This window comes from Parus major, chromosome 1, assembly GCF_001522545.3.
Source record: "Parus major isolate Abel chromosome 1, Parus_major1.1, whole genome shotgun sequence".
Taxonomy (NCBI): Eukaryota; Metazoa; Chordata; class Aves; order Passeriformes; family Paridae; genus Parus; species Parus major.
The window spans coordinates 90,156,404-90,184,230 of record NC_031768.1 but is presented as its reverse complement, the minus strand read 5'-3'; the positions used below and the strand labels follow the sequence as shown (position 1 = coordinate 90,184,230).

At 42.3% G+C, this 27,827-nt stretch overlaps 1 protein-coding gene across 12 annotated transcripts; it reads right to left on the bottom strand.

Annotated features, from left to right (window-relative positions):
- Window positions 1–273: 273 nt before the first annotated feature.
- On the bottom strand, window positions 274–27,827 carry B4GALT4 (beta-1,4-galactosyltransferase 4). Of its 12 annotated transcripts, none has more exons than XM_015631248.3 (9): window positions 27,667–27,827; window positions 26,574–26,618; window positions 26,283–26,354; window positions 13,966–14,446; window positions 12,171–12,403; window positions 8,661–8,848; window positions 3,781–3,903; window positions 1,341–1,445; window positions 274–912 (listed from the first exon to the last, which is right to left on the bottom strand). In XM_015631248.3, exons 4-9 carry the CDS (start codon window positions 14,231–14,233, stop codon window positions 771–773), a joined length of 1,059 nt encoding a protein of 352 aa, XP_015486734.1. In that variant the 5' UTR covers window positions 14,234–14,446; window positions 26,283–26,354; window positions 26,574–26,618; window positions 27,667–27,827; the 3' UTR covers window positions 274–770. The 12 variants fall into 12 exon arrangements, with proteins under 12 accessions (XP_015486734.1, XP_015486694.1, XP_015486740.1 ...); XM_015631208.3 differs by lacking the exon at window positions 27,667–27,827 and adding an exon at window positions 27,376–27,638; XM_015631254.3 differs by lacking the exon at window positions 27,667–27,827 and adding an exon at window positions 27,376–27,638 and having other exon boundaries at window positions 13,966–14,441.

Sequence of the window (27,827 nt, the reverse complement as noted above, 5' to 3'; positions counted from 1 at the left end):
ACAGCCTTTCACCTGTTTCTTCAGCAAGATTCACAGATGATAATGGCCTATGTATACAAATACATTGTACTCTGCTAACAGTGTGGCCCAGAGCATTAAAATATGTGGAAAGGAATTTCTCCCCCTCCAACATAGCAGACTACTGCCTTTTCTTCCTGATCCCTGGAGAGTAACAGGCATCCTGCTGCAGAATGAGACTGAGCACTGCCACAGGACATGTCAGCAGCCCCTCAGCAGGGGACACTGTGGTGTGAAGGACGAGACACTCTGGAGTTCAGTGGACTGCATTTATTGAGAAATTTGTAACATCTCCTTACCCATTACCATTACTGCCCTTCCCTCACACATAAGCAGTTTTTCCTTAGGCTAGAAAAAAATTAACTTAACTTTTCTCATCAAGTTTGTCATTCTTGAAGAATTATTGTACTTTCAATGAGATCACAAATAACTTTAGAAATAGTTGCAAAATCAAATTTTTTTTCAGGGACTTTGTTCAAGTCCTTCCACTGGACCAGCCCAAACAAGGACACTTTTTCCAAAGTCCCAGCAAAAAGTGCATAGAAGAACATGAGGACCTGTCCATTGGGTCAGTCTGTAACTCCAGTCCTCACAAAAGGAAACTCTCAACCAGTCAATGAGATGCTGTGCAGGAACACTTTCTCCTATGCTACTGAAGGACTCTTCCAAGCAGGTGCTGGAAGTCATCTGATCTAACAGCAGCCACAAAGGAGATCTGTTGGCATTTCCTATAACCTGAGACATGCTGGCCCCTATGAGACCTTGGGCTGCACACTGAAGTCCACCGTTATGTTGATGTACAGCGCGTTGTGTTCCACAGAGAGCAGTTTATAGGAACAGGAATTCAGCCCATCTGTCTTCCATGTTCTTGAGACCTGACGGAGAAGCTTCATCCTGAGGACAAAGAGGAGAAAAATCTTCATTGACACACACAGGAAAGGCGTTTTCAGCTCTTTCCCAATGGCAGTAAAATTGGAAGCAAAGCTACTGCCATTTTCTATCTACTGGGAATGCAAAATCCTGTTTTTCCTGTTTTCAGCACAACCACCTGTGGGGAAAAAAATCCTTTGGCTCAATCTGAAATCATGCTCAAATCATACCTATGTAAGTGTAATTTTGGAAGTTTCTAGGGAACACCACCCAGTCAGTTCTAGATGATCTCATGTAGAGAAAACAGCTGTGAACAGTGTTGTCACAGAGGTGTCCCCCAGAGCCTCTGGGTACCACAAAAAGCCTGTATGGCTTAGGGCAAAGAACTTGTCCCCCAGGTGCCTGGCTCAGCCACAGAGCAAGACAATGCAAGAAACCTATTCTTGACCTACCTCTCCCGATTCTCCTCATTACCATGGTCACGGTTGTGGAAGATCATCGTGTACCTGGCCACATCAGCAGGCGGCCTCACCACTTTCATCTTCTGCATCTCAACCCTGCAAGAAGCAATAGGAAGTGCTGTGAAGAAGACAAGATCTATAAACCAGCTGTTAATGAAAAAAATCCAACAACTGGAGACTTCATCTCTTGCAGATGCCATGGAAGCAAATACAGAGAGTTGTAAAAGCTCATATGCATCTCTTCCACAACTCATTTTTCCAGATAAATGAGGCTCAGAGTTGCATTCCTGGAGAACAGGTCTGGAAGGAGTGACAAATACACCTATTTTGAACAGAAGCAGGTAGCTACTACAGTAGAGATGTAGAGCTTTAAGCACACATACAACACAGTACATTTATATCAGAATTGACTGGACTAATCTGGACTGCCCTGTAGCAAGTCTCCACATGTTCAGCAACAAGTTCATCTCAACTCCTGCAATAAAACCCCTATACTTGATAGCTCTCCACTTATAAAAAAAAAATTTAAAAATGTAAAAATTTTGTTTTTCAACAGCTGGCAGACCGCTGCAAAACTTTTATTTGTTTACATGAAGCAAATTTCTCTGAGAACAATGCCAGAAGCACTGAGCCCTGTGCACGGATTTAAATGCTTCACATCAGGCACTTAGCTGGAGTTCTGACGTTACACATATCTGTGGAGCACAACATTGCCCTGAAAGCAGAAAGGAAGAAACTTTATGACAAGGGAATTAAGGAATAATCCACCTCTTTGCTAAACACTCGTGAGCTGAAAGAAAAACAGGAAATGGAGATTTTAAAAAACTGAGCCCCTTACAGATTTCCATGACTTTGAAGCAGTAAATTATCAAACAAATACAACAAATGATCTGAAGTATCTGTGATAAACGCCTTAGGAGGGAGCCCAAGAGACCATCACGTTTGTTCCAGAGGCAGAACAGTAGAATGCGAGAGTCCCCGGCCCCGAATTCTGAGGGCACCGAAGGGATGCTGCCATCTGCTGACTTCCCTCGGGAAGGCTCCAAGGATCTATGCACAACAACCCCTCAGACAGCAAGCTTGCCATCACCTACCTCTGCAAACTCGGTCACCAGCCCTGCCCAAGGCCCAGCCAAGAGAAATGGAACAAGTCAAGTCCAGTTTGCAGAGCACACACTGGGTCATGACTCAGTTTCCCCACCAAGACCTCAAGGGCTGCAAAGCTACAAAGTGCGACACAAAAACATCACTTGTTTCCAACCCCTTGCAAACATCATAGAGACACTCAGTAAATCCTGCTGCTTCCCTGCTGCCCATGGGAACATCTGAAAGAACTGTCATGCATAGGAAGTCAGGGAATAAAATAGCACCAAGCCACCCCCTTAAACTATAAAAGTCAGCTCCCAGGAGGTCACAGAGAAGTTGGTGTGTCTAGGCAGGAGTAAGAAGGAAAAAAATATCTGTGGTTAAGGGACAGAAATCCATGCCTCCAGCAGACCTTTCAGATTTCTTGAGACAGAGCTGACCAATCTGCTGAACTGACACCAAGAAACACTTTAATTTGGAAGTTCCTAACTTTTAACAAACTTAATCCTCTGTGTATTTTACATAATACCACCAGGGATATAAATTTTATGTCCCCAAAATGTTTGTTTGCGTATTTAAGCAACTGAAAAGGATAACAACTTAAAAATGACTGAGTATAAATCAAGTTAGAAACTGATAGGCTCTGCCAGCAGAGCTTGAGGAGTTGTGGGTTCTTATCTGCTGTTTGCTGTGGCTTTTTCTCTATTTACTAACAGCAGTGCAGGATTAGAGGTTTATTCCTAAGCAAAGGGAAAAAGATCAACATAAAAGTTTGGCTGACTTCTTTGTCCGACTAAACCTCTCCAGCCAACAGGTTTTTCCTACTTTGACAGGCACATCTGCAAGATGAGTTTTCACAAGAGCAAAGGGCATAGGCATATATATGCAGCCTTTCTAAAATTCAAGTTATTTGCTATTTTCACACACAAATATAAACTAAGCCCTACTTGGAGTAAATCCAGTAGTCAATGAATGCAAAGCACCCAGTCCCACCAAAACACTCCCACGTTCTAGCAAAGCACTGGAACTCGTTACATTTCTGTGTCTCTGGCAAACCACACTCCAGACTTCAATTATAACCAATTTCCAAGTAAGAATACAAATGTTGGGTGTCTGAGACAAAACCAAACCAATCAAATAACTTAACCCACATCCAGCCAACATTGCTGTGAAGAAGAGAATTGGGCATCGGACACACCTAACCCTTGCAAAGAGGAAACTCCTTACAGAACTAAGTCTTACACTTCCCATCTCCACTGCAATACTTTTGAATAAAGGCCCCTGGGGCGTTGTGCTCTCAGAGGCTCTTAGAATTCTTTCTTAAAACTAATTCCTCATTGTTTACCTGATTCGAAGGTCATCATCTTCTCCACCCCAACCCCAGTAGTTGTTAGAAAATCCATTCACTTTGGAAAACTGATCTCTTGTAAGAGCAGTTACACCTCCAAAATATCCCCGGTACCGTAACCTAGATGTACAAGAAGAGAGAATGAAAAATTAAGCCGAATTCTATCAACAATGAAAGCATCACCCTGATACTCCAGATCTAGACTTGTCTTTCACAGAGTTAAGGGTGCACAAATTCTTAAAAGTTGGTCCTGCTCTCTTCCTCTCTTCACAAAAAGATTGTGATATGCTTTAGGTCAGAAAAAATTACCTCTCCAACTGAGAGAACAGAGTCTTATTCAGAAGCTTCTCTCTCTTTACACAATTCCCCTTGCCAGCCAAAAAGGTATTTCATTTCAGGGACTCTGAGGTATAGAAAAGCAACAAAGCTATGCACTAATGTTGTGGAAGCTCTTCAGTAACAACAGCGAGCCACTGGTATCTTAAAGCTGAATCTGAAAAACTTGGAAAGAAATCAGCTCACAGCAAGGGGACATGTGCTACTGGCTATTGCAATAACAATTCCAATTCTAAGGTACAGTGCAAGTTACTTAGTAACCCAATGTAATGGAGCTCAGCTCTAAAGGAGATTAATTTCTAACTTTTACCTTCCTCATCCTGAAAAACATATCTGCTTTAAAAAGATGTTTACATATCATGTTTATTTGTCTTCTTAGGCCGTTCTGCTAATTGCTTTTTATGATGCCCTTCTCTGTCTTGGCCCTTAGCGTAACATTACAGCACAGGCTCTACTACCTTGCCCCAGCTCACTCAGAGGTGATGGGCACACAGCTGCAGATTGCATTTGTACATGTATGTGAATCTAAACAGATGAACAAATTGCCAAGGCTAGAAAGGACTCATGGCATTTGACATGCCAGACAAGGCTTATTATTAGTTCTAGTTTACCATGAATATAATTTGAGAAACACCAAAGAAGAAAATAAATAAACACAAGACCCTCAACACAACCTCCCTGAAGACTGTTTTTCCTGGCTGATTTTTACTCAGCATCACAGAGGAATTGTGAATGCTAAAGGGACCCATAGTCTAATCCAACCCTTCTGCTCAAGAGCAACTTGCTGAGGAACTTGTTCAGTCAGATTCTGAGCATCTCCAAGGAATGAGACTCCAAAATCTCTCTGGGAAGCCTGTCCAGTATTTGACCATACTCATAGTAAAAAAACAAAAAAAAAAAAGCTTTTTCATATGTTTAAGTGGAATTTCCTGTATTTCAGTCTGTGCCCATTACCTCTTGCCTTTCACTGACAAGGGTCTGGCTCCACAGTCTCTACTTCCTTCCGTCAGGTACGTATACACATTCCTAAGATCCCCCTCTGCCCTCTCTCTGTTAAACAGTCCCAGCAGTCCCAGCCTCCCTGACATGTCATATGCTGCAATTCCCTTAATCATCTTCTCAGGCTCTCCTGGACTTGCTCCAGTATGTCCCAGAACTGGACACAAGACTCCAGGTATCATCTCCATGGTGCTGAGTAGAAGGAAACAATTGCCTCCCTCAACATGTTGGTAACTCCCACCACAAGTGCCACTGGCCTCTGTCACGAGGGCACACTGCTGGCCCCAGATCCTTTCTGGTAAAGCTGCTTTCTAGACAGATGGCCTCCAGCAGCTACTGGTGCAGAGAGTTACTTCTCTCCAGGCACATTTCCCTTTGTTTAACTCTGTTCAGATTCCTGCTGGCCACATTCTCCAGCCTGACAAAGGCCCTGCTACATAAAACAACCCTGTGAGATTTCTGTCCTATGGAAACCTGCTGAGGGTGCAATCTGCTGCACCTTCCAGGTTACTGATGAAGACTAACCAGTACCAGCCCCAGTATCAAACTCTGGTGTAAACTACTAGTGACTGACCTCCAGCTGGACTTTGCTGTACTGATCAGAACCCTTTGAGCCCAGTAGTTCTGGCAGTTTTAGCCCATCTCACTGTCCACTTACCAGTCCATACTTCATCACTTTTTCAATGGGGCCATTATGGGAGACAGTGTTGAAAGCCTTCCTAAGATAAACATTATCCACTACTACACCTTCATCCAAGCTAGTCAAATCAGAGAAGGCTATCAGGTTGGTCAGGCCTGACTTGTAAACAGATTTGTTCCCTCTCCTTTATCTCTTCCCCTGGAGGAGATAAGCCACAAGGTAGAGGAAGTTCCATCAAGTTTTAATTGCATATTACTACCTTGAGACTTCTGCTATGGGTACTCCAGAGGAATGCAGTAAACAAATGGAATGGACAGCAAGGAGGTCCCATATACAGCAACAGCAGGGCAGAGCCCTCCCAGCCGTGCTTTCAGGACAACCACCAACAGGACCACATCCCATTCCAGTCACCCCTGAGTTTGGAAACTGACTTCCCATGCACACACATCCATATACACACCCCTGTATTCACCCTGTAATTCCCCTACACCACTGCAAAGACAGACATCAAAGGAGCCAGAGCTGTGGTGCACTGGGAAGAGTGGGGCCAGCATGACAAGGTGGGGATTCTCCCCCTCTACTCAGCCCTAAAGAGGCGACATCTGGAGTGCTGTGTTCAGTTCTGGTCTCCACAGTTCAAGAATAACAAGGAACTTCTGGAAAGGGTCCAGCAGAGGCCACAAAGATGATGAGGGGTCTGGAGCATCTCTCTTAGGAGAAGAGGCTGCGGGAGCTGAGCCTGTTTAGTCTGGAGAAGACTGAGCAGGGATTTCATCAATGGAAAAAAATATCTGCAAGCTAGGTGTCAAGGGGATGTTGCCAGATCCTTGAATGGTTTCCACTGACAGGATGAAGAGCAATGGCCATAAACAAAAACACAAGAAGTTCCCCCTCAACATGAGGAAGAACTTCTTTCCATGAAGGGTGGCAGAGCAGTGAAACAGGCTGCCTAGGGAGGTAGTGGACTCTCCCTCTCTGGAGACATTCCAAACCCACCTGGATGAGTTCCTATGTCACCTGCTCTAGGTGACCCTGCCTTGGCAGAGGGGTTGGACTGGATGATTCCCAGAGGTCCCTTCCAACTCCACCCATTCTGTGATCCTGTAACCAGGACAGTGCTGCCCACTCAACCCTCCTCAGGCAGCACAGAACTAGCAGGGCCCAGGCATAACTTGCTCCCAGCTGGCATCACCTGCAAAAATGCATCTCTGTAACATCCCCTGTAACCACCCCTTTCCTGAGGACAAGAGAACATCACCTCCTTTGGGATTTTTAAAATTGGACAGCAAATACATACAACAGGAATCGTCAGGAGGAAAAGATGTTGTGCTGGTCTCAAGGAAAAACCTTAATTAAAATAAGAGTTTTCCCAACCTTATCTTCAAAGCTTTAATATACAAGTCTTCTGTCTAAAAGAATCCAAAACTGAGCTGTAGTTTATGTAGCTAAAGATAAGGCACTGGATCTCCTCTCCAAAGGCACATAGCTGCTGAGATTACTGCACACTGAATCACAATAAAATATAGTCCCCTGGAAGAAAAATAATTCCTCCCACCCCACATCAGGTAACTAATAAAACCCCAAAACCAAAAAACAGACCAAAAAAACAAAAAACAACCACCACCACCACCTCCCCCAAAAACATCCCAAAATCAAACCAAACCATAAAAATCCCACAAAACACAAACCAACCCGCATTCCTACCCAGGACATTTTGTGTAAATCTAGAACATGGATGGGTTCAGTTTTCTCTGCCTCATCTGAGCAATGTCTCAGTATGCTCACCTCAGCTGCAGCAAAACACTGAGGTTACCCAACTGGGATTTCAATCTGTGGTATCAGCTCAGTTCAAGTATCATTCTTGAGTCAGAATCTGAATTCCTCCATACATGCCTTGGAAGCAGAACATTATTAACCCCACTTCATGGAAGTGTAAACACAGGCAGTGACACAGAAAAAGTATTAATTCTCAATTCAAGTTGAATTATCAAATTCAAGCCACCAGCATTCCAGTGGAATACTCAGCAAGGCTCTGCAAGTGCTCCAAAAGCCTGTCACAAGTCTAGTATGTAAGTACTTGTTCCAGTTTTCACTAAATGGCTGGAAAGTGAGCATTATTCTGTGTTGCTATTGGCACATCCCACCTCTTTCCCATTTATTTAACAAAGGAAATGCAGAAGCAAAGCAGAGCTTTACTTCAAAGTACTTTGAGATCAGCTTTTGAAAAGACCAGTTCTAATCAATATTTAGAGTGACGTGACATTAACTGAATCTTGAAAGAAGTCAGTTCAATGAAAGCACTTTCAGTCATTAAATTCACCAAGCTCAGGAGCTTTTTCTCTCTGAGGTGGACTGAACCTGACTTTTCACTTTAAACTATTTATATCACATGAGCACTTAGGGGACTAATTTAAAAATCAGAATGATCCTGTGTTATACTGTTCAGTCAAATAATTAAAGGACAGCCCTATCCCTTGGCAAATTCCCACACCTGAGCTCTCAATATCAGACATTATCTCTTCAACAGCAGAAGTAAGTGGCGAGTTCTGTTATAGTAAGATCAGTCCCTCAAATCACAGGATCAGAAAACTACAAATGTGTATCTAGCTTTGCCAGAAGGTCTCTGCATATCCTCTGGCACATTGCCTTCCCCTCAAAATAGCCCATAATTCAACTCCAGAAACCAGAACAATGGCAGAGATAATTTGTGCAGGTCAGACCACAGGGCTGACCGCAGAGGTGTCTGTCCATTCCTGTACTCCAGAGAGGTGAAGTGTTACCTCCAGAAATCTGGTGTCAGGAGGAAGAGTAGATACCAGCACACAGCTCCATCAGAAGAGGAACATTATCAGTAACATGGCATTTCCCTGTTGGTATTCTTTCCATATTCCTGGTTTCCTACCTGTATCCAGTATTGTTCCTGCCAACTACAAGGTGCTTTGGTTGTGTGTCACACATGTAAATGTTAAAGTCATTTTCTGGCACCAGATCCACATCATGGAAAATGAAACAGTCCCAGTTTGCTTCTTTTATGGCCTCTAGGTATCCTACATTCAGGAGTTTGGCTCGATTAAATTTGGTGTTTCCAGCCTGTGGAAAAGAATGGAAAAACAACTCTGAAGAAGGTGCCACAGCTTTTGAACCAGAGCTGCTCTGGGGTATTTGTTCCATTGCAGGGTTTGCAACCACACTTGCATGGCTTTTCCAGCACCTTGGGAACAGTAACTGCACAGAGTGCAGTGGGCACAGCATCCAAGTGGTCAACAGTGCAAAGTGTTTCTCCAGCCTCTATTCACCACAAACACACCCAGCCAGGGCCAGGAAAGCCTGTGCTTAGCTGGCCACCACAAGTGTGAGTGCTCCATGGCATAAATGCCCCTGGTCCTGGAGTTACCACCAGGCTCCACAACAGAAGAGGTATCAGTACAGTCTAGAAACTGGTACTCCATAATACTGTATCAGTATGGCTCATGGAAGTTCTTTTTAATAAAAGCAAAACAAAACCAAACCCCATGTTAATCTCATGTTAATTAGTCTCTAGATGTCAGAGCCCTTGCCATGAACGATTTATGCCTGTCCCCTCAGCTTGGAGGACAGCAATGCTGAAAGAGCTCCCTGTACTTCCTCAGCTCACACACAGGTGGCAGAGTGGGAATAAAAAGCAGGTTCTTCATTTTTACCTCCTACCTATAACCTGATGATGCTGTTGCAGGAGGCATGCTCCTAGCACAGAGCTCCACCTTTTTACTAGTCTTTGCTTTTGCTATAAGTTACTTAGTATTCACTTTTCAAAAATCTAATTTCACCTCTGAGGTACAAGTATATCCCTATACACCTGGCAGTTTTGTAAGCTTATCATGTCAACATTCATTTTGGAGCAATATGTGTGCTTATCCTGATATTTTCATTTTTTACCTGGCTGCACACTGTACCAGTCTGCAGAAGGCTTTCTGCTCTTGAGGACAAAGTGAGGATTTGCCTCAAGTTCCCACTCAGGAGCCACAGGACCAACCCCTACCCTCCCAGAAACAGGTAAGACAGTAATTTTCCAGGGCAAGGAACCTGTGTACTTTAAAGAATAATATAAAAAAATGTTTTCAAGAGAAACTGCTTGGAATTCTAGGAAATTTTCTAGAAGGGTCCATGGAAAATGTGAAAGAAGTTGGCCTCCCCTGGCTGAGAGAAGGTGAGCTGTAAGGAAAAGCTGTTGTATACAAAGCATGTTTTATTGTTCTATAAAGTAACACTTTGCTTTAAAGCAGGATTTTTTCACTAAAACAACCATCTGCTCTGGAATGAAGAAGATTTATGGGATTTACGACTCCATCCCTGCAGTCTAAAAAATTCAATACAGTGCACATTCTGAGAAATTACAGGATGGATAATCAATTGCATGCATCCTCTGGAGAGAAATTTTCCAGTAAAAAAATTAGATACAATTCACCCAAAATCAGGATGTCAAATTTCTGAATTTTTTTTTTTTGTGTGTGTGTGTGTTTTATTTTTCTTACAATGTCTTGTATATAAAAATACCCATGAGACAGTCTCCTCCTGAGGATGAAAACATAGGTTATTGAGTGAACAGAACAAATCAGATGTCTGGTAAGGTACATTTGGAGAACATCACTTGTATTGAGTATCAAACACAGCTTAATTCAGGACAGCCTCTTTCATCTGCTGAAGTTCTGTCTTCCTCATCAGTGCAAGCCACCACAGCAGCAAAACGCCAGCTGACACTGCTTTCCAGGAAGGGCAGTTTTCCATGTCAGATCACACACTGAACAAACAGAAAATTTACTCATCTTTTATCGAGGACAGAATTGTTCCCCTTTGTTTCTATGGACAAATAACACTGACCACAAGACCAGCTTATGTAGGCAAAGAAATTATTCACCCTTTAGGAATTACAAACTCACATTGTTTTGAGTGCAGCATTCACGTATGCACGCATTTAGAGAAGCATGACTTTAAAGATGTTAAAAGCAGCCCATAAAGAAGAAGTCTGGAGTAAGCCCTTCAGTGGCTCAGAAAAAAAATTACAAAAGGTCCATTTAATCTGCCTCCAAAGTAGACTGTGTATTTTAACAATTAAATCCTGTTTGTCTTTCTGCAAAAGAGACTTAGAACAACTAATGACATCACAAATCGAGAGTGGAAATGGATTTGCCCCAGGAGAGTTTTGTTAGACCTACTTTCCAGTCTTTGGGCATGCCTGTCTACATGGAAAAGCTACGTGAAACCTTCCAACCTTGTCAACATGACATGACAACAGCAGTTCTCCACATATTTCAATAAATTAAAAAGATATAGCCTTTCTCCCAATAATTTATTCCTAACCACTGCTTCCTGCTAGAATGAGTCAGTAAATGTAGGATTATAGTACATATTAATGCAGGAAAAAAAGCCCTCATTTTTCCACTCTAGAGGCCACATGATGACTCTAAACAATGAAAGAACAGTTCATTCCAAGTAAAAATATCATGCCATGACTTTTATTGCTGTTCTGCTGAGACATTCAGCTGAGCAGAAGTGTGAGAGTGGAAGTTTTCACCTAGAAAGCACTGTCTCACACTGATTTATTGACTCTAAGCTCTTTAATCAGGAGGGCAGAGAAACTGTATTTAATTTATCACCTTTTTCTTCTGTTGTCTCAAATGACTTTCTGGAGCCAAAGCAGAACATATAAGTAAACAACAGTAAAAGAAAGCAAACATAACAGTCAAGAAAAAGACAACAGATTACAAAAGAGAAATATATCATGCTTTTAGCACACACAATTAGAACATAGGCGCCTTGCTGAAAGACAATGTGGCAAGTCTGCTTAAGTTTTACTGAAACAGCATTTCTGCAAAGAATGCAAATAAAGAAATTAATAAATCCTTCAGGAACAAGATGCTCTTCCATGATGACAACTTCCCACCACACTTGCTGGGCAAATAAAGCAGCTACAAGCAGGAGCTGTCGTGCTTAGTTTGAGAAAGCAAAAGTAAAACCACGTGATAGACACGACTTACTAAGCACAAGAGCCTGATGGGAGAGAAGGGCTAGAGACAAACTGGGACCTTCTATCCAAATGTGAAGACAGAACAGGCCAGCCTAGTTACATGTGTGGATACTGCAAGAGAAGTGAGTCGCATTAGCAGGGCAAAGGCTGCTTACCTTGCATGAGAACCAAATTACCTGGACTGAGAAATGAACACCAGTTAAAGACACTGCCAATACTCCCCAGGCCTAAGATCCAGGAGTGCCACCAGCAGTAGCTGCAGGCACTTTTGCATCCCCCAGTAAGCAGAATTGTTGGGAGGTAGGCTTGGAGGACTGTTGTCAGACAGCAGAGGCAGCAGAAGCCTCTCCTCAGGCTGCAGGATGCAGCCATAACCCTCATCCAAACAGCTCTGCAGAGCTGCCTCACCTGGTGAATGACATAGATGCCATAATCCAGCTGCTGCCTCTGCAGGAAGGGGTGGAGGTTCTGCAGGAGGTACAGCAGATGCTTCTCTCGGTTGCGGTGTGGGATAAGGATGGCCACGTGCTGCAGGGCTGAGCACTCCACAGGGTGGTACCGGCCCTTGGCTACCTGAGGGTTCTCCTTTTGCACTTCCTCCAGTGTAACAGATGGTTTGAAGGAGAGTTTCCTGGCACCTCCTGTAAGAGAAGCACAGGAACCTTTCCTGAGTCATTTCAGGTTCTGGCTGGTCCAATCACTTAATGAGGCATTATGTAATCAGAGTAAGATGCCCAGGTTCAAGCTCCAAGTGGCTTCCCTGCCCCTTCCAAGAGAAAAGTAGTACTAAAAGTGTTTTATGCAGGCAGTGGAAGGAGAGGGTGTCAAGCATGCTTAAACTGACTGTGAAATAGGAGCAATAAAATAAAAATATTTTTTAAAAACCCAAGAGAAGTTCCGAGCTACTGCGGAACGACTCACCAGAAATGACTGCCAGGGCAAAGCAGAGGAGAAGAAAAGGCAAAGAGACATAGGACTGTGGCTGTAAGAAGTCATTGGTACCAAAAGCACAAAAAAAGCACAGCAGGCTTAAGGTTATGAATTAGTAAGATAAAACATACCAAGGCTTTCTGTAGCCAAATTAAATTTTCATCCCTTCTCTTGCACTGAGCTATCATCCCATCTCCTCTGGACTCAGCAAGCCCATGAAAAAGTATGGTACAGGCACCTCTGATGGCTACAGCCATTGCTGCATTTAATTATTCAAATGTATCTTGGGGTCAGGGTGAGGGTGTGCAGGGAGACAAACTTTTTGGACTACATCAGGAAAGAAGGAAGAATCCAGCTTCCCAAACAAATCCCTAGTCAGGTTCACAATAAGGAAAAGAAAGAAGATAATGACACAATCCTGCAAAGCAGGAGCCTGGTGCTGCTAGCAGTATCAAGCCAAGAAAAAAGTAGAATAATAAAAATGCCCAAACCATGAAAACAGTCACCCATTTGAACCTTCATTATAATTAGTGCTATCTCCAACAGAGTTGTGAAGTCCTTCAATTGTCAATACAGAGACACAAAAGTATATTTAATGATGAAAAGGCAAAAAAACTGAAGAAAGATGAAAACACTAGTGGTTAAGACAAAAATAATTTAATTTTTAAAAAAGCAGAAGATGCACACGTAAAGAAGGGAAAAAGAAAAATGCCTTCATTTATCCCCATTGGCAGGCAGGTGTCTGGCCACATCTACGGAAGCAAGGCTTCAGCACATACAGCAATTGTTGGGAAGACAAATGCTGCCACCATGAACATCCCTCCTTCCTCCTTTCCCTGAGCTTTTACTGCTGAGCATGATGAATGGCAGTCACAAGGTATGGGATGCCCCTGCAGTCAGGTGGGATCAGCAGTCTGGGCTATATCCACTCCCAGCCTCCTGCCCACCCCACTGGATTTTAGGGGGCCAGGACAGACTGAGACAAAGCCTCATCCGAATGCAAACACTGTTCAGAGTAGCCACATTTCTGGTGTGTTACCAAAGCTGTTATGTCAAGAAATGCAGAGCGCAGCAGCAGCTGCTCTCCCAGCCAGACCCCGCACAGGCACTGGGTGCCACAAGACACTCCCTCACCCAGGAGTGCTTCCTGCAACTGCTTGTATTTCTTTCACAGAAAAGGTATCCAACTGGAATATGGCTAGGAAGAAATCCAAATCAGCAGCAGTACAGCGGATTAACTTGTCAGAGAGGAGAGGAAAACACCATCACTTACGCAGGTACGGAGACAGAGCTGGGCAGGGACTCTGAAATGATTTCACCATGGGAACATCTGCAGTGGATTCAATCTTCTCTTCCTTTTGACTGTGCTCCAGGCTGGTTACCTTCCTGAAAAACTCCACCATAATCTTAGCTTTAGGAAGTTCCTGTCTGGTGTCCACTAAGTAACCGAATGTGGTCCATAGCACCATCACAAATAAAGTGACAAGCACCAACACTTTGAACTTATAAAAGAGGTTTAAAACATTCAAGCCCAAGGCCATGGCTTTCCCTGATGCACAAACAGCTTCCTCTGCTCTGATGCCAAGGCAGGTCACTGCATATCCAGTGGGGATGAAATCACAGATCCCAATAAGAACAGTAGGGAAGTAAAGCTGGAGGTAGGGAGGGCTGCCGCACTTCCTGCAGTTTTGAAATTCATGGAGCCATAGTATTGTTTACTCTTCAAATGTCACAAAATATGACTTTAACCTGGACTACAAAAAAAGAAAAAAGGAAGGAGAGAATTAGTTTCTACCACTTCCACACCTTTACAAATTTCATGAAAAAAGGTTATGACAATACACAAAAGTAACAGCAAGTATGAACAACTGGTCAGAAACAAAGAAACTGAGCTTCAGTCTTAGTTCAGCCACAAACCAGCTGCATGATTTTATGCAAATCACTTTTCCTGTTTTGTTCTTCTCGCTCAATCTTTCTTTTTTTTTTTCAGATCAGAAAATGCAACCACTACCCAAAGTTGTCTGTGTACAGTGCCTGGCAATACATAGGTTTTCCTACTTCTGTTCCTACAAAAATTAACAACAGCTGGAAAGCAAGAGATTCTGCTGACTATGTGTAAAGCCCATCAAAAATAAAAACCATATGAATCTCTGAAGAAATAAACTGTTTTCTTCTGAAGAGAGTATTATTGATGCTACATTGCTCTGCACAACGCAGCATGAACCCCACAACACCTGACTGGTATCAGAAATCATTATTATCTGCTGCCTGTCAGTACCACCTTTTGGGTGTTTGTTCAGTATTCTCCCTCTCACAAACAACTGAAGGAGGAAAATCTTCCTGCTCCTTAAGGCAAAGGTTCAGTTTTTTAAAAGTGTTAGGTCTATGAGGAGCCAGTCCTTTATTCCACTTCCTGCCCTCTTTCAAGGGCTCCATTTTCATACAGCCTTTCACTGCCATCATACTATAGTTACCACTCTTCTTCTGGCTGTTGTTATCATCTCATAGCAGAGAAAGAATAAAATTTTAATAAATGAGAGCTCTGATACAGAAAACACAGAAGAAAACTGCCACCTTTGAGAAGAACAAGGACTGAGGCTAAGTGAAGCAAAAGCAGTGATTAAAGACAATGCAATGAAACAGGATAGACCAAAGAGAAGAAACACAAAAACATGGAAAATGTTATTTTATACCAGCCTCTAAAACACATGAGACCCTGGAGTGATTTCACAGGCACAAGGAGTACAATAACTCCCCATTTCCACTAGTTTATACGTTAGGTCTTCCTGAGCATTTTGTTGATCCATGGGAATGTGTATGGGAGCCTGACCCAGGACTAACAAGATGAACTCCCAAGCTTTTAGGGTTCACTGGGAATTAATTACCAGCTGCTGCCCCTCCTGGCAGGCAGTTCATGGAAGAGCCAACCTGCTCTCCCCATTCACATGCAACACACAGCAATGCTCTAAGAAAGGGACTCGAAAGAGAAAACATCCACCCTCCCCCATCAATTTACACCCTGCAATAGTTGCACACAGGAAATCAGTGATAAGCTCTATGAATCATCTGAGAGCAGTGTGGACCCCATGGGTAATATTAGCCTGTAATTATTAAACCAAAGACCTTTGAATTTGCTTATCTAAACTGTACCTACAAGTTTCTATGGCATGATCTAAATTGCTGCCTTTCATGGCACCTTGGCTTCTATGCAGCATTCATCAGGTGAAGCACTTCCCTCACAGGGTGTAATTTTCTCCAAAACAAACCAAACATCTCACTGCACAAAGTATATGCACAAGGAGGGAGTTTTCTTCACCGTCACCCAACCCAAGTGCACCCCAGATTAACCTGGGGTGAAAAGGACAACATAAAAGTTAAAATACTGAACTAAACGTGCAGCAAATGACTATCAAAAGGCATTTATTATATTGAAAGCTTCTCACTTTCCCAGAAATGGACTACAATCTTTGAAAAGAGTTCAACAGTTGCTCACCACTGGTACTCAGATTAGTGCAAATGTGCTGTCTAACACAAGAAATTCTTTTGTTCATAAATAAAGTTAAAAATTAACTATCCATGGGAAAAGACATAAAGAAACACCAAGAGGCAGGCAGCAGTATTAGTCAGAAGAAGCAGCTTCTGAAATATTTTGTTGTTTTCATAAAAATATCAGGAAGAGCAGATGTTAAATTGCTAAGGTACTAGGATGTTAAAGTTATGGACATAAACTATGACCTTACTGCACCAATCTTGTTTCTACTCTCCTGAACGCCTACTCCAGATCTCACACATATCAACTTCCTTTGTCAGCTTAGCAAGATTCTCTAAGTAGTTGCTACTAAAAGTTCACATTATTTGTCCCTGACAAATATTCACACTATACTACTGTCAGTGTGAATAATTTCCCATATTAACTGAATTCACATTTCCACTGGCTTCTGTGGCAGCAACAGAATGCTGCTCCTGCTTAAAATACACTTGAGCCCTTCAACAGGGCAGCATAAATATGCACACAATCAAAACCGTAAGTCACCTTCAGCTCATCACAACACTCATGCAGAAGGACAATAATTCACGTTTCAGAAATCTGCAGTCTGATTTTTTGGTGTTATCTACAGAGAATACAGCATGTATTTCAAAATGCAGGCACATATAGGTATTTTGGTATTTTAAGTGGAAAAACACAGATTAATCAATTTAACCATGAATTTACCTTACATTATTACTTCAGAGGTTAAAATAAAAGGTTGTTTGCCTGGCTTTTTTCCCCCTGAAACATGAGAATGGCATGTGCACAAAGGCAAAGCTGATTCTACCGACAGAGGAGGAAGAACTGTGGAAGAGCTGTACCCTTATGAAAGAAAATCACAGTGAAGAGCTGTCACTTTTATGACTCCTGCCAAAGACTGAGAACTTGTGAACTTAAAAGACAATAACTGAGAATAAAAGGACAAGCAAGCAGTTAATCCTCAATAAGTAACTGCCTGTCAGAGAAACAAAAAATACCCTTGGCCATTGCCCCTGTGGAGGGTGGGTGTTGTGTTACTATTTCACACAAAGGACTCCTGAGTTAAAAAAGTCATCTTTCACCAGCAAGCCTAAAGTACCTTGGTTGGTAAGTCAGGCAGCTAACCTAGAGTCAAGAAGACCAGAGCTTGGCCCTTGTTAAAGGAAAAAACAAGTTAGGCTCAGGGCCTGCTGCTAAAAAGCCATACTTGGAGAAGTAGTATAAAAGCCAGAGTTATAATCCATAACATAAAATCATTATTAAGGGCATAGTCTTAATCAAATACTGACTAGAATAGTAATGCAAAATCTACTCCAGCCTTAATAGTCTTGACAGTAACAACTGTGGCAGAAGAGAAATTCAGCAGCTGAGTCCTTCTCACATCCTGACCAATCAAGTCCCCTGTCCCACTGATAAATTTCCCATCTTCCTTTTGTTCCCTATGTAGTTAATGAAGCACATCTTTTCATCTTTGATATCCCTGGATTATGGCTGATATATTGGTTGGGGGTGGTGGTGAAAAAAGGCTACCTAGTCATACATTATACCATGTGCAAACAATAATTCAATACTGAACAAATCTTCCTATAAACAATAGTATCTCAGAAGCTGGAAACATGGTTCTTTTTTCTCCTGTACTTCGTAAGTCACCGTGACCAACACTCTAACATGGGTGGGAGAACACTTGTGGTGCAACTAAACTCTTCTCGTAGCTCTGAAACCTGACTCTAGTTGTATGTGACCTTCATAAAATACACCAAAGAAACTTTCTTAGGAAACATAAAGTGCAACTTTCTTGTCAAAAAAATTCTCAGTGAAGCATAACCAAACCTAGTTTAGAAAGTTGCAGCTGGCAAGAAGGGTATGGTCCTTCAGACCACAAGGCCTAAACCAGCACAGTAGCAATTTCAAAATTAAAAAAAATTAAACAGAACAAAGCCACAGTTATATGGCAGTCAAAATTCTAAAATCTATGGAAAAGATGAAAGGTCTCCATCCATGCACAGATATATTTGTATCTAGACATATGCTGTAACACAATTCTAAATAGCTCCTGATCATGTTGAGGCACAAAAATAGTTCATATTCTGCCTTCCCCAATATCACACCTGTACCAACAACTGTCCCTGTGCTCTGCAGCTCAGAAAACTCAAGTTCTATAGCCTGCTATGTGTTTTGAATCACATGCCAAACTCTAATTCTTTGTTGGAAGGTTCCTGGCACTGCTCATAAAAGATTTATCTGCAGGAACCCATCCAGTACACAGAGCTGCATGACTCCTCCAGGATCAAGGGTGTTCACCGTTCTCATCCTTGAGCCTGATGGTACAAACATGAAACCCTAACTTGCCCTTTTCCATCCAAGTAGTCCAAACTATTAGCAAGATTCCAGCATGGACAAGACTTCTTCTGAGGCAAACAAGGAACTAACCCTAACCCCATCCCTACTCATCCAGGGTTTTCCCAGAAGAAACATACATGCATTGGAGTCTGACATACTGTGTAAGCACAGAATGAGCAAGCAACATACAAATAAACTGGTTCCCCATATAAGGGCTGCAGGGTCAGCTTGTGCATTTGCCTCCTGATTGAAACCAGTAGCACTACCAAGCTCAGAAATGCCCAAGAATACAGGACTAAAGGCTGTTCTTTTTCATTGAAGCAGAACTCCTGGACAAGTCAGTATCAGCCAGAAGACTGAGAACTGATAGCCCTGATCCAAATATTAGTGAAGGAAAGTAACCTTATGAACAAAATTTGGTAAATAATTGGAATTGATAAAAACTCATTATGTTCCAATGATTTTTCCATTATATATTTTTAGATAAAAACTATCACTGTGATAATTATGGTAAAGCCTAGATTCACCTGATTACTTATCCAAAAAAAGTTATGCTTAACAGTATAAATAATCAGTGAGAACATGGTGCCTAAATTTTACTTTGCATATGTTCACATTTAAAAAAATTCACCCTGTAGGGAACATCTGCAGGACAGCTCCAGAAAGATATTTTCATCTGATGAAAGGAAAATTAATTTTTAATTTACATGAGCCAACTTTCTGACTACCTGTTTCGCATGGTTGAGTACAAACAGATTTCCCACGCAGGATTTTCTAGAAACCTCTGCAATCTCCTCAAGCTCACGCACAAATTCCAAAGGCAGCAGAACAGGTTCAGCAGCAACGAACATTCACTTCAACCTAACTCTAAAAACTGTAATAAGTTCAGGCAGGAAATGAAGCATGAAAGAATTCCCTGGGACTGCATTTAATCAGCTCTGTACTAAACAGACAATTATTTATTATTTTATCTAGGCCAAAATCAAAAGTAGCAATGGGTTAGCTCCAGAAACATCAGGAAGTGTTGCAGTCTTCTTCATGAAATCTACCAAGAAAGAAATAAAATTCCTGACAAGAGGCAAGGTAGAAAGATCACTGTACAGCATCAGCTTTTCTATGCAGGACAGTGCAAGTCTTCAAGGTTTACAAGAGTCTATACCTGTTCCTTTCATAGGCACTTCCTTCTTTTCAACAGATTTGTTTCTTAGTAGGGCGTTAAACCAATAGCTTTTAATACCTCTTTTATGTAACACTTTCATAATCCTATTGCCCCTTCCTATTTAAAACCCACCAACTGCACTGAGAAATGGTGCTATTTCAAAAGAAAAAAACAACAAAAAAAAATAAACCCAATCCTCAAACAAACTCCACTTCTCAGAATTTCAAGCCAAATGAAGAAAGCACATTAAACCACCTACTGCTGCCGCCACATCCCTCCTCCCTGTTGAATACTCACTCCAAGAACTACGGAGAGCACTTCACAAGCAGCAGAAACTTTTCATCCAGGAAACCCCACACCATAAAGAGAAAAGGTTACCTCTCACAGGCTGTAGGAAAGAATCAGCTCAATATCTCAGGATGGGGAAAAAAAAATTAAAAGGAGGGGCCAAAAAAAAAAAAAAAAAAAAGAGCCAACAAATCTCACTTTTCCTCAGGCCAAAGAGGCTCCGTGGTGCTGTCCCACATGCCCCTCCCTCAGCTCATGAACTAGCCCGGGATGGCAGCCAGCCTCCCTCCTTTCCTCCCAGCACAGCAGAAACAGCACACAAGCACTTAGGCATATTGGGACAGAAGCAATACTGCTCAGAAATAATCCCCACACCTAACCTTTCCATTAGAAGCAAAGGTCCAAGCCTTTGCTCCAGAAAGCAAACCACAATCTATCAGTGGCCTACTGGCATCTTCTCCTTGGAGATGTCATTCTTTTTGCATACCCTCCTGTGCCCACCCTCTTGTCCGTACCTGTGGAGAAGTCCCAGTGCTCCCACTACACTCCTCTGTTATCACCTAGACACACCCATTGATGACAGTCCCACCACAGACCAAAGCATCTACTTTATGTAAACAGCCTGGCTCACTGACCCTTTTCATGAAAGGCAACCTCCCTCAGACTGCCAGGAAGGCAGCATTGCAACGACCTAGCAGACACAGGGTAAGGTGAAGTGTGGTAAAGGATGGGAGAGAAAGTACAGGAACAGCCTCATGACAAGTGTTAAACCTCTTGTAACTCAAACCTGTTTGAACTCTTTGTGCAACACATGCACTCCAAGCAGGTAGGTATTTCAAGGCTTCCTGAGTCAGTGGCACCTCCTCTGTTCCACAAAGGTCTTACCTATTTTCAGGATTGCACAAGAATTTGGGGGAGAAGCTTCCTCAATCACAAAGCCAGACTAGTCTGGGTCTCAGTTGTCATCATCTCATTTTTCACTCTGGTCCAGTCCACAAACCATAATTTCTCTGCACCAGCACAAGCTCTCATGAAAACATGGAGCTAGCTGGATTAGGAAGCAAGCAGAACTTCTAGAAACTTTCTGTAATTCTTTGTCTACTGAAAAATGTCAGAAACCCTGATATGACAACCAGCAGAAAAACAGTAGTTCAGCTTTCAGTTGACTGGGAATGGTTATTTTAGGAGAATAAGAGATATTTCCAGGCAACAACTGGTAACATTCTACAAACTGCCTGGAAACAGGCAATTTTAAAGAGGAAACATATGAGTTAAAAAGAAACAGACTAAGGTGCACTTGTGGGGCCTGATTTACAGTAATAGCCACTACCACCTCAAACAGTCCAGTTATGTCAAGAGTACAAAGAGATACACAGATGTGCTGACTCCACACTCTTTATAACTTGCTAACTGCTTGATACTCAATATAAAAGAACAAAGGTACTGGCAGCTCCAACTCCCTGAATTACAAACTAAAAAGGAAGATAAAAGAATACATAACACACCAGGAAATAACTGCTGTGGTTTAACCCCAGCTGGCAATACCACACAGCCACTCCCTCAACTCCCCACCAACAGTGGGATGGAGGAGAGAATCAGAAAACTAAAGGTGAGAAAACTTACAGGCTGAGATAAAAATAGTTTAATAAGACAGATAAGGAATAAAATAATAATTAGAATAACTGTGACATTAATGATAATTAGAATATATAATGGATATGATGCAATTGCTCACCAATGCCCAGCCAGACCCTGAGCAGCTGCCCCTGACCAGCCTTCCCCTCAGCTGATACACTGAGCATGATGCCCTTTGGTATGGAATATTCTTTCAGCCATTCTGGGTCAGTTGTTCTGGCTGTGCCCCCTCTCAAATTCTTGTGCCATTCCAGCATTTTCATTGGCAGAACATGGGAAACTGAGAAGTCCATGACTTGGGGTAAACACTACTCAGCAAAAACCAAAACATGCCTGTGTTATCAGCAGTTATTGTCATACTAAAAAAACACACCACTGTACCAGCTACTAGAAAGAAAATTAACCCTATCCCAGCTGAAACCAGGGCAATAGCCTGGATATTTCAGCTTACACAACTTACTGTCTCCAGGAGTGTGGGCACCACAGAAGAAGCGACTGCAATTATGCAGATGAGGAAAGTCTTGGCATGTAAATAAAATAATTTCGTTTCCTACAAAGAGAACATCACAGCAGAAAAGCACTGAAAGAGGAACTTCCACACATTTTTAACATGCAAGACAAGAGAACAGGAGTGTCTCATTATCTTGCATATCCTTAACAGGGATACCATTGTTCTTCCACTCAACATTACCCTGAACAAGGAGTGCTATTCCCTGCATTCCAGACTGCTCTGGTTTATGATCAGTAACAACTGTCTCCACAGAGAATGCATTAAACAAATGCAGCAGTCACTGAGCACCAGTATGTGTGAAGTCCATTGTCCTCTGACTGTGTGCTCCTGATTTTCTGGCTGCTAGACTCTCATTCTACCACACCTGAACAGAAGAAGAGGAGGTAAATACTCAGAGGCCACTTACCAACTGACAAGGCAGACTCAACTTGAGGAAAATTAATTTGTTCTCAATTAAAAATTGAGTAGGATGGTGGGAGACAAAGTACACTTCCTCTCCACTTCCTTCTTCCCAGGCTTAGCTTCACTCATTCATTCCCACCTTACCCACTCACCAACCCACAACAGTGCAGGGGGACAAGGAATGCAGGCCACGGAATTGTAGAATCATCTAGTTTGGAAAACACCTCTATGATCATCGAGTCCAACCCAGCATTGCTAAGCCCACCACTAAACCATGTCCCTAGGCACCAAATCTACAAGTCTTGGGAATACTTCCAGGAACAGTGACTCAACCACTTCAAAGGGCAGCCTGCTCCAGGGCTTGACAATCCTTTCCATAAAGAAATGTTTCCCAATATCCAATCTAAATCACTCCTGGTGCAACTTGAGGCTATTTCCTCTTGTCCTGTTGATTGTTACTTGGGAGAAGAGACCGATCCTTTCAGGTAGTTCTAAAGAGAGGTCAGGTCTCTCCTGAGTCTTCTTTTCTTCAGGCTAAACAACCCCAGCTCCCTCAGCTGCTCTACACAGGACTTGCGCTCGAGACCCTTCACCAGCTCTGCTGCCCTTGCCTGGACTGGTTTCAGCACCTCAATGTCCTTCTTGCAGTGAAGGGCCCAGAACTGGACACAGGACTCAAGGTGTGGCCTCACTAGTACCAAATACAGGGGGACAATCACTATCCTAATCCTGCTGGACACACCATTGCTGATCCAGGCCAGGATTTCACAGGCTGCAGCTTCCTTCAAGGCAGCTCTGCCTGCTACAACATGAGATTGACTACTATAGACTCAGGTGAGAGTTCTCCCCAGCCACAGCAAATGAGCAGGTGCTACTCCAATCCTGCAGCACAGTTTTCGCTTTCCTGAGGCTCAGTGAACTCTGGTGCTATGCTAAGAAATGCAATCTAGCGTGTCTAGGCCAAGAAACACATTTATGAATGGCCCTTCTTGTTACACAACTACAGCTGAGCCACTGACCTCACTGTAAGACATGGCACTGTCAGCCTGAGCCCAGCCAAAGCGACGGAGTGAGGGATACAGCAAACAGTTCTGGCACAGCCCATCACTCCCTAATGCTTACCACAGAAATATTTTTTTTTTAAGGAATACAAGCAGTTTATAAAAACTGCCTTCCCATCCAAGATGAGTGAAATATCCTGAAAAAAAACACATAATAAAATAGGTTTCTGTGAACACAGGAACCTCATGTGTAATGGAATGTTCGGGTCACGACTCAACTCAGCAATACCCTGTGTTTTTCTGGCAGCTGCTGCCTTGCTGGAGTGGCATCAGTCAGTATAGATGACAGATGTCAGAGGCCTTGACACTTTACAAAAACACTTCAGCACATTCCTGGTCAAATTCCTCACTCAACTCTGTCCTGCATAATAAAATAACATCTGAGAAAACTACTATATTGCAATATTACATAGTTTTACTTCAGCATCACAATACATTTTTTTAAATGAAAGAGTCAACCACAGATAGCTAAAGCAATACAGAAGCAGTATAGGCCCGTGGTTACTTAATGAATCTATAATTTTCAGTTAACAGGTATCTGTGAACAAAGTTGTAAAAAACAAAAAAGAAAATTAACAGAGTTGAACATGTAATATGAAAGTAACTGAGAACAGAATCTCATTATTTGTTTCTCATGAAGATGCTTCAGCATAAGAACTACACCAAAGACGTTCCAGCTAAAGCTTCCTTAGACATGAACAGATCTACTTGTTTATTATTTTTGCAGTCTTATCCCAGTAAGGATTAAAATTTCCCAGGGCTTACTGCAAAGACATCCATCAAAAAGCTGTACAGATGGCACGACTTTGTCAAACTATTAAATGTATGGGATTTTTTTTCCATGTTAAAACACAATTTACACCTATGCCAGTTTTCAACCAATCCGCAGGTGGATTTTTATGCCATAGAAAAGTTTCAAACATACAATTTAAAAGCTCTAACTCAAATCCTTCTGAAGTGTTACGGCCTAGAATAGTATTTTGGAGCTCAAAACTAGTACAACATTGCAACAAGAATTTTTCATCAAGTGCTTGCAGAAGTGATTTGGAAAATATAGTCCTGAGAGTCAGGATATTATTAAACCTTTAGGACAAGCAGCTCAGAAAAACTTCAGGCAGAGGGAGACAGCTTATCACTCTTACACTCAGTTACTAATTTCCTTCCCCCACCTAACCAGATCCTGCTTGGGAGTCTGGAGAATTAAGGGAGATGTGACTGGGCTGATCCTGTCCTACCCTCTTAGGACTAAAGTGCTCCTGTCTCTCCAACCAAGCAGTCTACAGGCTCTCTCTTCCCAGGAAGAAGAGAGGTCAAGAAGGATGATACTTAACTCAGAAACAGAGCAGGGGAAGTGGCTCCTTTCCAACCCTTAACTTCTCACTACTGTGCAGGTCTTACCCCCTTCCCATCTCACTGATGAATAAAATTAGATACGAGAGTTCAGAAGTCAACTACAGGACTGAAGACTGAGGGGAAGCACAAGATTAGTGCTGCTAATGCCCCACCAATATCAGATCCAAATACATTGCTATTACTTGTAACTGCACACATTTTCAATCACCATTGTATCAGTTTAAAAGGATTATTTGAATTATACTACATGATAACTTTATCCCACAATTCATTGCCTGACAAATAAATATTACCCAGCTGTTGCTCTCACAACACCAAGATGACCCAATTGTAGCTGTAAGGCATGTTACTTGTAGGCCTGCCACAGCACTTCAAACAGAAGACAAAATACTTATAAAACACCCTAAATATGTTGAAAGCCATAAAGAAAAAAAGTGAAGGAAGCTCTCTCCCATAGTTTTACAATATTTTCAAGGTCCCATTTATATGCAGGGCAAAACCTTCAGTCTCTAAAGCAAAAAAAAAAAAAAAACACAACAAAAAAAACAGCTATCCCAGCTGCAGACCTGGTGGGTAACTTTTGAAGTCCGTATTTACCAAAAAAAAATAAATAAATTGGTTTTTAACCAAATTCTTGAGTCATTTGACCAGCTACAGAATCTCCAGGCACACTTCCTTCAAACTAACAAAAGTCAAGTTCAACAAACTCATACAGGTAACTTAGACTTCAAATCATATAATAGAAAACCAGCAATTAAGCACCCCTCAATTTCTATTTTTCTCCTACATACTATTTCAAAGAGAAGGACATGCCAGCTCAAAACAAAGAGAGAAACAAAAACCCAAGCTTTGAAAAGTTGAAGTAGCAAATGTCTTACTTCTAACTGAAATGTATTTGTGCAAATGAAACACAGCTTTCACAAATACACACATCAATCAAAAACAGGATCAATCATACCTAAAGGAAGTGTTTATAAAGAAAACTCAGTCACAGTAACATTATCTTGGATGAAAGGTGATACTTCACAATGTAAAAGAAAGCATCATGAAACATTATCCAAGTTGAACAGTGAGAAAGTATAACACAAAACCCCAAAGTTGCACTTTTAAGTATTCTAAATTTAATCATGTATGTAATTAACAACAGAAGACTTACATAATCAACACTGAGTTGGAAAAGAAAACAAATATTTAGAGAAATAGCATCTCAAATAGCTACCAACTTTACTGACAGAAAGTGCAAATATTTAAGTTGAAGACTGCAAACTGATCCCAAAGTTTATTTCTTCTGGTTCTTTTAACAGTAGCTATCTCAAAGACATCAAACTTTCACCTTTTTCTCTAAACCTTTCTGTTGAAAATGGTCTTGTAAACTGCCTCAGCTGTCCCCTGGGAACTTCCACAGCTGTTAAATGAAGGGGTAGAAAAAATGTTAAATCCACAAGAGACAAGCAAGCATTAGTAAGAAACTGAATATACATACTCTCCTTTTTGTAACTCGTTTTTTTATTATTATTTTATTACTACCAAAGTGCCGTGAAAATCTGAACATCTACAAGGTTTCAAATCTTATCAGAGCTCTACTTTAAAAGCATTTATATCACGATTCAGAAATAAAACCTACTTGAATACTCGTGCTAGTAGCCCCACTTCTGCTTCCCCTCAACACCTGCAAACACATTTCACAGAATCACAGAATTAGCTAGGTTGGAAGCGACCTTTGAGATCATCAAGTCCAACCTATGACTTAACACCACCTTATCAACTAAACCATGGCACTAAGTGCCATATCCAGTCTGTTTATAAACACAGGGATATCAACTCCACCACCTCCCCGGCAACCCATTCCAGTGCCAAATCACTCTTTCCATGGAGGATTTTTTCATGTCTAGCCTCACTTCCCTAGCACAGCTTAAAGACTGTGTCCTATTGTACTGTCACTGGTTTCCTGGGAGAAGAGACCGACCCCCAGCTGGCTACAGCCTCTTTTCAGGTAGTTGTTTCTATCGTCACCTGGAGTATTTTCATCAAACAACTATTTCCGTGAACCTGTACAAGTTTCCTTTCAAGCTCACTGATTCGCAATTCTGGCTCTTCCAAATTAACATCTGGAGCAGCAAATGAAATAATTTATATCCTGTCAGTGAGAAAATGTTTAGTGAAGAGCATCACTTGCCGGTGCTCCGGTTTCCACGTGTGAAATGGAGAAATTAACACCCGGTACTGCATTGACTGTAATGCAAAACCATACAAAGCCATACTTAAAATGCAAAAATTTTAAAAGTGCATTGCAGACGTTCTCCTTACTTATAATGCCCGAGCACAATAAGTACTTCTACTGAGTACGTAATTTTAAAACATGTAACTATTCCTAATTATTTCAGTAAAGCTATACTATGATGAACATTATGACCCGGCAGACTTACTTGTACGATCACAGCCTCAAATCCTGCCTGTGATGTCCATGAGGGGTTCTCCCTGTAACTCCTGAGCTGCACAAGACGACCCAGTTTCGGCCACGTATCAGATGCTCCAAGTCCGAGGAGGTGCAATTAAACCAACCCCTTTCGCTAACGACCCCAAACCGAATCACCGGCCGGGCATTCGTTATCCCCAGCGCTCACTTCCACACCCGGCCCCGCAATTCCACCGCTCGCCCTCAGGACGGGCAGCTCCTCACCGCGCTGCCCCGCTCTGCAGACGGAGCTCGTACTTACGGGGCCCCCGCCTCCCGCTGCTCCCGGGCCCGCAGGGACAGGGACACGCTCCAGGCGCCGCAGGGACACGGCCACGCTCCAGGTGCCGCAGGGGCAGGGACACGCTCCCGGGGCCGCAGGGGCAGGGACACGCTCCCGCCGCGGCCCCCGGCCCGCCGCCC

Excerpts from the sequence above, each read along its gene's own strand:
- B4GALT4 (XM_015631248.3), bottom strand. The coding sequence starts at position 14,233 with ATGGCCTTGGGCTTGAATGTTTTAAACCTCTTTTATAAGTTCAAAGTG. Across the intron at positions 3,904-8,660 it reads AGGAACAATACTGGATACAG|GTTACGGTACCGGGGATATT; the intron begins GTAGGAAACCAG and ends TTGTACATCTAG. Across the intron at positions 1,446-3,780 it reads GATGATGACCTTCGAATCAG|GGTTGAGATGCAGAAGATGA; the intron begins GTAAACAATGAG and ends TGCTTCTTGCAG.